At 36.9% G+C, this 14,741-nt stretch overlaps 1 protein-coding gene across 2 annotated transcripts in view; it reads left to right on the top strand.

Annotated features, from left to right (window-relative positions):
* The window catches only part of cop1 (COP1, E3 ubiquitin ligase), a 91,303-nt gene that overhangs the window by 9,343 nt on the left and 67,219 nt on the right, over positions 1 to 14,741 (top strand). For both annotated transcript variants that reach the window (XM_012961071.3, NM_001016199.2), the window contains 4 exon segments: positions 1,458 to 1,517; positions 5,265 to 5,362; positions 6,756 to 6,820; positions 10,008 to 10,127. In XM_012961071.3, coding sequence (XP_012816525.1) covers positions 1,458 to 1,517; positions 5,265 to 5,362; positions 6,756 to 6,820; positions 10,008 to 10,127 — 343 coding nt within the window.

Here is a 14,741-nt window from a genome sequence, read left to right as displayed (position 1 = left end):
GGTACCCCCAATAAAACCCAAAAGTCCTGTTAAAATGGAACAGTGTGGTCCCTTGCTCTAATACATATCCATACAAATACACTTTAGGTACCTTAAGCTGCTTAGGGATCCTCAGTATGTGACACAATTCATAAGAATACTGTAAAACCTTTCATTTTTCTGTTAAAGGGGACATATAGGATAAATGGGAAAAACCCTAATTTTGTAGGCAATTATGAATAATATACGGTGCTGGTTTCACTTAGGATTAATTTTTAGCACAATCTGTAAAAATGTCTCCTTTGTTGGAGCTCCCTATAGATCATATCAGCTCTCTGTCCAAGTTTGAAATGGAGAGTGGGCGTGTCCTAATGGTCCCTGCCAGAAGCACAGTAGGAGGGGGAGAGCCAATCGCAGCCCTGCACTCACACAAGCAAAGACAGGCTTCAGTTCCCTATCAGGTCAACCTAGCTGCTGATTGGTTCCTATCTTACAGTGCAGTGTACTGAGAGCCGCTGGCTCCCCTGCACATCCAGAGAATTCAGCCAGCAGGAAATAGAACAGGTGGACGGGGCTAGTGGGGTTTTGGGGAAATTTCTCAATAAATCAGTCTGAAATACAACTTTTTAAGCACATTCCTTCTATATCTAGAGGGGTATAATTCACTGGTACATTCTTATTTTTTATAGGATATGTCTCCTTTAAGGGGTACCTATGACACTGGAGCTTCAGACCCACAGCCTCCTATAATTGTATTTAAGGCTGGCTCCCTAGATTCACCTACAGTTTTTGCTAGTCTTAGACTTTTGTATGGTAGTTGCTATCAGGGAGGGCTTGACTTTAATGTTTCACGATTACTTATTAGCACCTCTTAGTTCAACTGCCTACCACAAGAGTCATCACATCCATGGCGTTCCTGGGCTTCCTTTTGGAAATGTATTTGCTTACAATTTCCTCTGCTTACAGTAGCACTATTAAAGGTGACATCTTTAAACAAAGTTTTGCCTCAAGTTTGTACTTGTATTTCTAAATTTGTTTGTACTTGTACTTCTAAATTTAAGAATTGGTGGAGTAGTTATTTCTCTGTAACATCTGGGGGAGCGGATATTGTCACTGTAAGGAAAATAAATGCGTATTAAACCCTACTTAAAAATTCCCTTTTATGTCTTCCAGTTCATAATGGAAATGTAAGATTTTGTTATGGTATTTGGCCAAATCATATAACTTTTTGCAGGCTGAAATGTTTGGCTAATCTGTATCTAATGTCACGTGATATTAAAGCTCTTTATAACGGAATACTAAAGGTTTTTTCATCATTCTAGTGAATCATCCATATTATATATCCTATGCGTATGAACTGGACAGTCCAGTTCATGAGGACATATAAAGTAACACTATAATGATTAGTAACATTATGGTTATAAGGCTTTTTATGTTTTAATCTTTGTGATGATCTTTTCATTTTCTGTGCATTTCAGCCCAATATGCTTTGAAATGATTGAGGAAGCATACATGACTAAATGTGGACACAGTTTCTGGTAAGTTACTTTTTGCATTCACCTTTGGTAAAACAGGAACTACCAGACTCTACAGACAGACTCTACATTTAAAATACATTGTTCTCAACTGCAACTCTGCGGCCCTGCAAAGATGTCCTAAATTATGTTCAGTTAGTTGGTCATTGGAGACTAATTGCAAAAATTGTTTCAGAACTAGACTGTGAAGAGCCTACCACAGAGCTCAAGCTAAGTAATTATTTAGATATGCTGTCTACAATATCTAAAAAGCCTCACTTGAAATCTGTAAGGCTGGTATTTGGCAAACAACCTCTAAAGGTATACCCTGTCTGTGTTTAAATGGTAGGATAAAATCAAACTAGTTACCAAATTAAATTAAAGGGCAAGCATGGGAGGGAAAAGGCTGAAATTTAGGATTCTTGGTGTCACCTGCATTAAGTGTGTTAAAATGTGAGCTGAACAGAGATCCTTACTCTTTTGCAGCCAAACTGTGCTTGTAAATCACATGCAAAATGCATTTTTCTGGTGTCCGCATTTATTAATTGCATTACATACGAAACTAGGGTGCTTCGGCCTTGCAGTGTTAAGGTGGCCATACATGGGAAGATTTTGTAATGTGAAATGACCAAAACTATTGAATAAAATTGTCTACTTACTGTTACATTACATAAAGTGTTTGGTTAAACGTAAACGTAAAAGTAAAGAAAGGAACAGATAGCTATCGCTTTTTTTATATGTATGATCTTGCAGCCAACACAACAAAAGTCTCTTCCAGTATAGTTACCTATAAATAGATGAATTGTTCATTAAAATGATTGGTTCGCTGATTAGCAAAATTGATCGTAGGGTGGCAACAAAATCTGTCCGTGTGTGGCTAGCTTTAATGTGCTATTTACTAGGTGCAAGTCGATTGGCTCCCTTGTTTCTTCTGTTTTTGTAGATAGAATACTTTATTGACAAGAAATTCAACTAATTCTAAATAAATGTCTAGTATTTATTTACCCTTTGCATTATGAACAATTTGTTTGGAATACCATCCTGTCAAATACATTATCTAAACAGTTTCTTGACTGTGCTGGTTGTTGGTTATTATGAATTTTGAAATCCATGAGAGTTATAGTGCACCAGAGACTGTTGATTCTTTATATTTTGCAGCTGCTTTAAAATGTATGTTTTCCAATTTTAACCATTATTTTTCTTTTCTGTTTCTTTTGGCTTTATTTCTAGAGTAATATGCATAAGTCAATAACTGATGTCATTACAAACTATTTGGCCAAGTTAGAGCCAAAAAATAATTACATTTTGTTTGGACAATGCATTTTTTTTCTTCTTTATGTTTTAATACCCTAAGTTGACTGCTTGCCCCCTTGGTTATGTTAAACTGAAAAATACTGAATTTCATATTTTCTCATGGATACTTCCCTGCCTTTCATATAAATGTTCTCTGTCCTTAAGTGAACTTAGCGGATATGAAAATTATAGGAACTTTACAGTTGTACATTGAGTGCTTGCAAGCCAAACCAAATATGGTCTAGGTATCCCCACATCACGCTTCATTAATTCATGGATCACTGGAGATGTCCAGTCTTGAAAGAGCCAGTCTGTTTGCATGTATACTGTCTGATTAAAGCCATTGAGTCCTGCATTGGAGTGGGTACCTGCAGGTATTTTGGAGGGTGTGGTATTGTGCACCGGGGCTCAGCATAAGCTTTAATTCCATTTGATGCTAAGAATAAGGTAGTTGAAGGTTGGTTAGGGTAGCGGGTCCAAGCGGGCAAAAAAGCAGGTTGTGGTTCTAGGTAGGTGTTTCAGAAGTCATATCAGGCTACCATGGGGCGTGCCATTTCAACAGCAAATTAAAAAAAAAAAAAAGTTACTGCCAAAATAGCATTGTTTCACTTAAAGGGGAAGAAAAGGGCATTTTACTGGCAATAGATTAGCCACATTATTGAGTATGGGCTCTATTAGCCGTAATCTCTGGTATGGGAAACAATTTTACTCTCATAGATGCCCTTTAAGAGTGATGGCACATTGGACTTTTTGTTGCCCTCACTAAATCTCTAGTGTGGGCAACAAAACATCTAAAAATTACTGTTCGTTGACATCATTTTGAATTGGTTGTGGCAAAGCATTTGTATTGTGTAAGTGCTAGAAGCTGCCTTGTCCTGCATTTTCTGGTGCTTACACGATACAAATGTTTTACCTCTGGAAATTCACGGATTAAAAGGCATCTTCAGGTGTTTTGTCTCCCGCACTGGAGGAAATTTAGTGCAGGTGACAAAATGTCTTGTGTGCCATTACCCTGATGTTAACATTGGAACCATTTTTTTTTTTTTTTAAATATAAAACGGCAATTGCTGAAATTAAAAATGCAGCCAGGGCTGATCCTGATTTATCATTTACACTCTTTTTATAAGTGGAATATGTCTTCCTAAATGTTGAGCAAAACACAATGTTTTCAACAAACATTTCTGAAATTACTATTGCCCAGCATCTCCTAAGAATGGCAAACTTCATTTTAATCAGCTGGAGGAACTGCGAAGGAGATAAAAACTTTGTAGTGATCCAAATCAGGATCTTTTCTTGTGTACATTTAAGCCAGCGTTTTCTTCTGTTAATAGCTTTTATTTACTGCTGCAAGTATAAAAAAACACAAGTTATTCACAAAATTGTAATTGATCTAATCTAGCTCAATCTTGACAGCTAGGGGATGCCAATTCCACTCCATTTCTCATGGCACCCAACGTGTGATTGCTTAGAAATACTTGACATTCTGACATTACCTTAAAAGGCTGACATTACCTTAAAAGGCTGTCTTAAGAATCATGTCTCAAACAATATATATGTATGCACGTAATGTATGCAGTTCATCCCAAATCACTATTTTAAAGCAATACTTTTTTTTTTTTTTATATATATTTCATCTGCTGCATGTGTGCTGTCACTGTTTTTGCAGGCTTAGCTTGACATACCCTAGTAAAAGTAAGGCTTCTGTGCTAACCATGACACTTCAAGCCTGTTTCTGTTTAGAAAAAAAAAAGTATGGCAAAAGTTCTCAAATCACATCCAGGTGTCAGACTGGATACATATCTTTCTTATTTTTTTTCTTAAAACCCTTTTAAAACTAATCGCAGCTGCCTCCCTGACATTGAATAACTTCAGTCTCTGGAATAAATCCATGTCTATGAAAATACAGAGGGGAAACATGTTTTTGTTTTTCTGAGGCTCATCTTAAGCCCTTTGTTGCTAAAGGGGCCTCCTTGTGTTGTGGAGCAATGCAGTTTTAACCTTTCTGCCAGTAAGTTACTCTGCCAATATGCTCTAAAGTCCTCTAATTTGTTTCTGCTTATTCTTCTCTACCCTTCCAAACAACTATCATTGTTGAGTTGAATAGGGAGGTAATGCAAACTCTGTCCACTCAACGCAGATTTTATAATCTGTGCACACTACCATATTAGCATGAGAAGCAGAATGTTTTGATATCCTTTTATTTCAGATCGTACTAGGGCACTTTAGACATATGTGTAAGTAGATGCTACACGGTGAATGGATGTGTCACTGTAGAACCAATAACTTGTGATTAGCTTTAAGTGCTGAAGGCTGCTCAGTATGGCAAGGAGTGAATTTGGTAATTTAAGCACTTAGCGAACCAATTTAAACAACATTTAATGTTGCGGATGCTTTGCAGTGTCAAGAGTACCACACAATTTGAAATTCATAATATAGCCTTAATGTTTTTAAAGCAAATGTGTTTTTTTTTTCACACAGCTATAAATGTATCCATCAAAGTCTGGAGGACAATAACCGCTGTCCAAAGTGTAATTATGTGGTAGACAATATTGATCATCTCTATCCAAACTTTTTAGGTAAGTAGGGTATGTGCTCTTCAGTCATATATTACAAAAATATTTTCAATTTGATCTTAGTTGTAAAAAGTTAACTTTTTCAGATATCTACCTCTGCAGCTGAGTAATGAGAACTAAACCCTAAAAAGGAATATGGCTGCAAATGCCGTATTTTATATACTAGACTTACTGTACCAGTTAAGAGGTTCCACATCCCTACAACATTAATGATACACAGGAGCTTTCCCATCTTGGATTTGTGAGGATTAACAGTGCCACTCACATGCATAGCTAAGTTTAGGGGTCACTGCAAGTAAACAGAAAATTATTTTGTTTGTCAAAGAAGCTGATGCTGCAGGACTGTTACGTCAATTCTAATGCAAATTGCACTGGTTTCTGAGCTGCCATGTAACACAGTATATTGTGCGTCGGTCCCTAAGTTTAGAGCATGTGCAGGGAAGCAGCAAAAAAGTTGATGGGCAGCTAATGGGGCCTCTCTGTTTGCATCTGTTTGTTCATGTCTCTGTATTGACAGGCACTGCATCGGCCTGGATTGAGACACACAGAGCAGATTTAAAAATGCATACTTAATAGTTTACCCACCAAAATCTGCTGTAGGGATATGCACGAGTGGATGCGCTGTTTCTCTGTCAACACTTATGAACAATGGGGCACTAGCCTAAAGGGTTGTGGTTGTCTTGGCATGGTACAGAAGGGTGAAACATAATGTGTAGTATTTTTAGCCTACTTTTTTTGTTTAAGGAACAGTAAGGCCAAAAAATGAAAATGTAATTGCAACTGCAATGTACTGCTAACCTACTATAGTCAATGTAAATAAAGCTGCTGTGTAGACATGGCTGCAGCCCTTCAAATGGAGAAGTGGCACAGGTTACATAGCAGATAACAGATAAACTCTGTTGAATGCAATGGTGTTTTATCTGTTATCTGCTATGTAACCTGTGCCTTTTCTCCTTTTTTTCAGCTTGAATGGCTGCCCCGTGGCAGTTTATATAAACTATAATAGGGTTTCTGAAGCAAACACACCAGCTGTACCAGTGCAGGGCAACAGTACATTATAGTTTAATTACTTTAAAACACATAATTTTTTTGGTGTTACTGTTCCTTTAAGCTTTAGTTTAACAAGGAAACCCCTCAAATGAATTATGAGGCCCTGAAAGGGTGCATTACACAGACACTTACAAATCCAAATGGTTGGTGTAGGTCATGTTCACATAAACACTTTGCAGAGACTAAGGGGCAGATTTATGACTGCTTGAGCCTTTCTGCCCAACTTCTTTAGTTATTCTTAAGTTCTTCTTTAAAACTTCTCTCTTTGTGTACAATCTGTATTGTGTACAGCGTTGCTGTATGTTCTTGTAATTAAACTGCTTTGTGATTTTATTTCTCCTTTCAGTAAATGAGTTAATCCTCAAACAGAAGCAAAGATTTGATGATAAGCGGCTGAAGCTGGACCCATCGGTGAGAAATGTATACAAAAATCACAGGCATGGTTAAATGGAATGTTTTTCGGCCAGTAAAAACTTTGATTTCTTTTTTTTCTTCAGGAACATTTGACATTTGTGCTTGATAATCACAAGTATTACTTCACAAAGTGTTTAAAGGGGACCTCTGCATGAATAATTGAAAATATAAACTTTTGAATAATGAGAAAATGTAATTCTAAGAATATTTCTGCTTTCATTAAGTTACTTATAAATGTTAAACTAGTATCTCTCTGGCCATTTCTATTCTGTGCATGGCTTGTTCTGGCTTTTAAAGCATTGGTGTCTTGCATAATTTTTCTGTTATTTAACAAATCATTTTTTTTTTCATTTTACCTAGCAGGTAGGATTATGCAAAAGAAGCATGTTTACAAATAAAATAGTTTACTTAAAATGACTTGTTGCAGTTTTGTTATTTTTTAAAAATTGCCCTTTATACATATATCGTTCTCTGGATAAATAGGTCACTGTTCCTCTCCTCCACCATGCACATTCAGAGATCAGCAACAGGTAAATATTTTCACTGAAGAGTTTGTGCAATTTGTATTCTGCTTCGCTGTCCAGCACTTTAAGCGGCAACTGTCCTCCGTGAAATTTCATACCCACTTATTTGAATTGCAATTAACCCTTACATTGGGTAAGCACACTTTTTACATTTAAGTATGAGCGACAATCAAGTCTTGGCAAAGGCTGTTTTTGTCCAATATGAGAATTTGTACCTGCTGCCAATCTCTGCATTTGCACCGTGAAGGAGGTGAACGAAGAAAGTAGATCTAAGGATAAGGGGCTATTTTATTTAGTCAATTTCAGGTAAACTATGGTATTTAGGAAAAGTGCTCATTTTGCAAAGTCCTACCAGTTTGATAGGTGACCATCCCTTTTAAATAACTGGCTGGAAGACAGCTGGTTTCTGCTACATTAGGATTCATTCACAATGCTCCAAGCAAGTGTGTAATGTGCAAGAAAAGACCGCCATATTTTGCACATTGCCCACTGGGTGAGGCATTGTACAAATAGCCACAGGCCTCTGTGCACCATTTTGGAGAGCAGAGACATTCAGACTTAGAATTGAATGTGGTCTGCTTTAGGGTACCCTCGATTTTAAAGTGGGAAGCACAGGTGCAAAGTATGAGCAGGGGGATGCACAGCCCACATTAGGGCCCTGTCCTTACTGCCTTCCTTAAGGACAGGGTCCCAATGGATTCTGACACTGCCCTCTTCACTGAGTGCTATATGTTTAATCCGTATAGGCTGCAGTGTAGAGGATCATAAAAGACCCCTGATTTAAGAGTCAGGAGTGCAGAGTATAGAAAAGGACAGACAGATCCTGCTGCCAATTCCAGTTACAAGTACAAATAACTTAAAAACTACTGAAAATATTTAATGTATATTAGAAATTTGAATTAGAATTACATTTTCTTTTATAATGCAAAATTAAAACTTTTATAAGTTTGGGTAGAATTTCTTTAAATTTTTTTTTTTACAAAGGAAAGTAAATGTAAAACATGACTGCTTCTTTAAAACTATAATCTAGGAAATGCAGCAGTAAGTACTGGACTTTAACCAGAAATCACAAGCCAAGAAAACACACACAAGCCCTTTTTTCTTTTCATTTCTAATGCCAGTAAAATAGAGAGTAGCCAAATTCCTCACGTATATAAAAAACAGAGTGGAGAACCATAATGGAATGCTTTAAATCTTGCCAGAAAGTTAAAAAGAAGCATGAGCCAAGCAGCCACTCAACATTGGCCACTCAGCAGTGTCCGAATACATCCAGAGTATGTCTCTAAATAAATTATAAAACAATGCAGTGCATTCCTTTCTGTTATAATTCTGGTTTTACAGTTGCTTATTTTGTAGACATTAATAGGGCTTGTTGTTGTTGTTTTTTTTTTTTTAACCTACTTATACCTTTTAGTTTCTTAATTGTGGTGGGTTATGTGTTTTATTTCCTTTAGGCCATGTTTTTTTATTCATTTTTTTTTTTTTTACAGTTTTAAAAGTGGTGTATGTTTAGGAAAAGTATAATGTGAAAAATGAGGGTCATAAACTAAAGGTCCTAGCTTCAAAGCTTCAAACTGGTTCATTAAAAGTCACTAAATGCACAATAAATATTAAATATTGTGGTCCAGTGCAATGTGGTCCCAAGTGCATTTACCAATAGCAGCCTCTGAGCAATTAGTTTTGGCAGTCTAATGTAAATTGGAAAATTAAAGGAAAGAACTTGATTGATGTTAGCAGTTACACTGGTGCAATTAAGCACTGTTTGAAAATGGGCATGTCAGCCATGAATAGAACTAAAGCTAACTGATATGGCGTTTGATGCCTGATGCCTGTTGCCTGTGCCACAGAGAGATTAAGTGACCTTGTCCAGAGAATCGAAGAAACAACACTACATGTAGGCCTCCCTCGCTCACCATCCAGAATGCCAACAAGTAATTTCCAGTAATTTTCTTGATGAATAAATCAAACCTTTATTTGTTATTAAATTGTGTTGATAATAATATAAGTAAATAGGCATTTACCCAGTTGTATAAGGCAGTCTGTTCAGATGATGAAAACTAAGTGGTATTTATTAAACTAGTGTCCAGATAACCATGAGTATATTCACACATGGATACTTTGTGTATGTGTATATTGTGTTTTGTTTGTAATCAAAACAGTTTCACTTGTTTTGCAGGTTTTACATCCCATTTAAGGGGTCTGGCACATGGGGAGATTAGTCACCCGCGACAAATCTCCCTTGTCATGGGCAAATAATCTCCCCGAAATGCCATCCCACTGGCGAGAATGTAAATCGCGGGTGCGATGGCATATGTGGCGCCTTGAAGTTGCCTTGAGAGGCGCAACGCATGCCATCCCACCGGCGATTTACATTCTCGCCGGTGGGATGACATTTCGGGGAGATTATTTGCCCGCGACAAGGGAGATTTGTTGTGGGCGATTAATCTCCCCTTGTGCCAGAGCCCTAAAGGAAAATGCTAACTAAAATAAGTAATGCTTTAGGAGAAAGCCTTTACTTAAAATGTAAACTGTATGCAAACTGCTAGTCAGACACAATATATGTCCTATAGACATCTTGTTTGTACATCTTGTCTCTATATAGAAGGCTTTTGTAGCAGTATATTGGTTTAATTTTCTTGTTTTGTTTTTTCTCTTCTCAGAATGGGCACAGGTGGCAGATATTCCAGGATTTACTAGGGACAGACCAAGATAATCTAGATTTGGCCAATGTGAATCTAATGCTGCAGCTGCTGGTCCAGAAAAAAAGGCAGCTGGAGGCTGTAAGTAAATTGAAAGGAAGAAATGCTGTTTACTAGCATAGTGAAGGGATAGTGATGTACAACTTATTTTAAATGGTAAATTTCCAGATTTTTTATTGTTTAAACAACACACGGACAACTTCATAGTTGATATTGCTGTTTTGCAGCACTGGGGTGCTATGTACTATTCCAGCCAGGGCACTATCTGAAATAAGTTGGTTGAAGCAACAGTTTCTGAAAGGACTTGCACTTTGCTGTCTGTATCTCAAAGCTATAATGCATAATGTGCCGAGATAGCAGCCCACACACCACTATTGGAAAATACATCATATTTGAAAATTACATTATAATTGTGGGATTATCTGCATGCTTTAGTAAGGTTCATACACATTCAATTGTTGTCTTTCACCACAAATAGCATTCCTAAAATAACTAACCATCTGATTTTCCAAAGCATGGGTCTGCAACATTAGTTACAAGCTATTGCTGAACTATAGCTACTGTACAGGTGCTGTGTAGTAGCATCAGTCGAATAGCCAAATTATTAAGACCAATTCCATCATAACAATTGAACAATCAAACCCACTTCTCTCTATAGTTTTCTTTGCTGCATATCCTACATCTTTACCTGGATTAGCTGGGGTGTGTTTGTCTAAACACTATTTATAAAGGGCTTGCCTAAATGGGTAATACATCTTTCTACTACAAACTACCAAACTACAAAGCTAGGCTAAACATAGTGGGTTTTTTTTTTTTTTTTATAACATTTCTAAAAATCTTTATAAAGCTTGCATTTTTCTCCATTATGTATCCCACATTTCGTAACGTACCAACATAAAAAACTAAATATGAATGCAAGGAGTCTACTGAACGGTTTAATGCCCAATATGCATTGATTTACCAAACTATTTGATGTACAGAGGAAGCCAAATTGAAATACAGCAGACAAAATGTCCATGTGCAAAGACAAGTAACAAAGAAAACAAAAAAAAATCACTACAATCAATTTTTTTTTTCCTAGTAATATCTGCAGTCAGAATCACAGTTCGAGTATTTTGGCTTGGGCAAATTAGTTTTACAGACAAAGTCAAGGGAACAACAACTATGCATAACTAAAAATGCAATAAAATGGCAAAAATGCAATAAAATGATTAAAAATGCACCAAAATCACAGAAAATGTAATAAATACACCAAAATATACACAAAATATATTGCGCAGTGCAGTTAGCGAATACACTATCCACAATGGCAAGAAAAAAACCGATGCGATAAAAAAAAAATCCGCAAAATTGCATGTACAGTTGGCAAAATGCGTGGTGTGTGTGTGTGTGTGCAAGTAAGTTTGAATGCTGTAAGTGCTGTGAATGTGTGGCACAAATCCGGAAGTGCTGCAGGACGTAGAATTTACGTTCTGTGGCACTTGGGTACTTTTATCCACAGGATGTAGATCTTACGTCCTGTGGCACTTAAAGGGTTAAAACATGCGTTGTATAAAAATAATGTTCTATGGAAGTGTAACACCCTTTTAATAAGGTAAAATGTGAATTTGGCATTGAGTCCCCTTGGTCTTTCTGCCTTCAGGTTTATGGCCTTGACTGCAGTTTGCTCAAAATGGAGCATTTTTAAAAGCAAAAGCAATTAGCAATGCAATAATAAGCAGCATTAGGGTGGCACTTCTAGTATAATGATTAATAATGATTAACTTTGTTGTAAAACAATATTGTTGTCATTTTACCCACACAATATACACAATGCAGTTTGTTGCGCTGTGCCCCCCTTCCTTTTGTGTTGCTAAAGAATGACTTTAATTGTATCCTGCTAGGAGAGTTCTTTCTCAAGAGAGTGTGCAGACCTATAATTTATCTAAATGAATCCCTGCAGGAAAGCTTATTGAGTTTTTATCTTTTAATTTACCCTCAAATATACACAGGAAATGCTAGAAATATTTTGATTTACCATATGGCTTATCTGAGCCATCTGTACCATATTTATAAAAAAAAAAAAGAGAGTATATTCTATTGTTGGTAATGGTTTTTAGTTGGCATGTAACAAGGCCAGTTGTACAAACAATTTACCAAAACAGTTATATCAACAATTATGCAATGGGCTTATTGCCACCTGGATACAATGTTAGTGGATTAATGGTACATTCCAATTAAAATTATAAACCAGCATTTGGTTCACCTTTGTACTCATGTGTAACTTCCAAAACCCTTTATTAAAAACTGACAATGACTATACCGATCTTTAAACACTGGACCTGGTTTTTGCATTTAGATCTCTTGTTTGCAAAAAAAAATGTTGTTGATAGGTTCTTTTTCACCAACTTTATTACTGGTTACTAAACAAGGTGCCTGCGCCTACTCTATTCCTCCCCCTTGGCAATTTCTTTTACTCTAATGAAGACAAAGTCTCTTGGAATTGATAGAGGCTTTCTGTCCCGGCTGCATGCCGTGCCAGTAACAGAGCCTGCCTCTACAGTACATATTGTTCAGCTCAGCTGCCAGGAGGGTCATAAAAATATTTGGCCAAATATCACAGCAGAAAAAGAGAAAATAATATAATCTTCGGATTAAATTTAGAGGCAGAATAGGTTTGAAAGGAGCTTTACACAGTTTGTCTATTAAAGTCTGGCATGAAATGATTTCAGCCCTCATTGGGAGGGAAATATTTGGGATAAACATACACTTAAGAGTATAGATTTCTATTTTCTCTTACTTGGCTAGGGAAAGTGGTGGTGTTATAACTCGTGTCCAGGGGTTTATCAGCCATGTTATTGCATGCGCTTTTGGCTGCTTTCCCTCCTACCAGTCGTGTATTAAGTATTCTCCTTGTGTTTCAGTTTTTTTTCTAATTTACTACCATAAGAGAGCATTCTGTACCACAAGCAAAATCACTTGGCTATTACCAATAACTTCACTGTGCTTATTATACAAATGGTGCCTTACGAGTATGTTGCATAGGAACTCATGGAATAGTTACTGGATCATACTGTGGTGGCTAACATAGCTAAAGGTTTTTGGAGCCAATTTATTAACCGCATTAAAGTGCACCAGAAATTTAAACAGCGAAAATTACATTCTTTTTCCTACGCTTGTGATTTGCATCAGGGAGTAAGGATTTGGATGTGTGATAGAGCTCAGTCCTTCTGCTGAGCATCATGGAGCCCTGCCATACCGTAACACAGTATTGTGCTGAAAAAACATTTACACCCATCTATTTTGGTAAAATGTGAATTGTGTAACTGATGGAAATTGCTGCCTCCTGCATTTTACAATAGATACAGTAGTCATATGATTTACCACCGGTGATTCACACCGACACCGGTACTAAAGTATTTTCAGGAGGTTTTTTGCCTGTGGGCAGTTCAAATTTTCTCTGGTGGCGAATTTTACCTTACATTACCTTAAGAATTTCATGGCACTATGCTTGTTTGGAGGAATCCATATCTCACATGTCAAAACAGCATCTCTCTTCCTTTATTTGAACAGGAAGGGTTTGAAGAAATTCTTAGTCACTTTCTACTATTGGGTCATAAAAGAACAGATCAGCTGTCCAGTGAGAAGCCCCTTTGTATAAGTAACAATTTAGTGCAATTAATAGCAAAAAAAAAAAAATCGATATTTTTTAAAGTAATAGTCAAAAAGTATGTTCAGTTAAAATTCTATTCATTAAACTAATGTTGGAAAGGGGGATATACTGTCCATAATAATTTTATTGCTGGTGAAGATGGGACCAAAAGGGTAAGTATGCTTAGCTAAGGCATAGTAAATGGATTATATTCTATTATATGTAAACCTCTAATGTAAGCAGTGATTTTGAAGGACAAGAAAGGTTCAGTTTCACCCCAGTGCTTTCCTGATACCCAAGGCCAGTGCTCCTTTTAGCAGAAAACTGCATTAGCCCAGGGAGGCCCTTTTTCCATAATCCTGGGGCTGACCCATGCAGTAGAGTAAAAAAGACGGGGTTTTTTGTTAGGCCACACAAAGCATATGGTGCATATTTTCGGCAAGCCAAAACACGCTTGCCGAGAATACGCACCGTACGCTTGAAACTCCCCCTACCTTAGCCTGCACCCGAATGAATTGGCATGTAGGGGCCCCAAAATGAAAATACCCCCATATGGTATATCATTTCTGTCATTTTACTTACTGCAAAATCAGCACATTTACTGCATTTTATGGGGGTAAAGCTATAAAAAACTTAGTTTACCTCAGAAAACCATATATTTTTGGAGACTACACATTCCTTGAATCTAAAATAGGTACCCATGTCATTCTACTTTCCTAAATTTGGCAATTTTGATGACATTTCCAAAAATCCCCTCAAAGCTTCCACTTTGCAGCATCTTATCTCCCACATAGCATTAGGTACCAAGATAAAACACCCTAAATTTGAATGCCAGGGGTCCACTGAACAGTTTGATACACAATATGTATAGGCTTACCTAAGTATGTGGTATGTAGGGGCCCCAATGCAATCTATCATTTCTGTCATTTCAGCTCCTGCAAAATCAACACATTTACATCATTTTATGTGGGATAAAGCTATAAAAAAGTACGCTCACCCCAGAAAACTCATATATTTTTGGAAAGTACACATTCCCCGAATCTAAAATGGGTACCCATGTCTAC

The sequence above is a fragment of the Xenopus tropicalis genome, chromosome 4 (genome assembly GCF_000004195.4).
Source record: "Xenopus tropicalis strain Nigerian chromosome 4, UCB_Xtro_10.0, whole genome shotgun sequence".
In the NCBI taxonomy this organism is placed as follows: domain Eukaryota; kingdom Metazoa; phylum Chordata; class Amphibia; order Anura; family Pipidae; genus Xenopus; species Xenopus tropicalis.
This window is presented reverse-complemented; position numbering and strand designations above follow the sequence as displayed.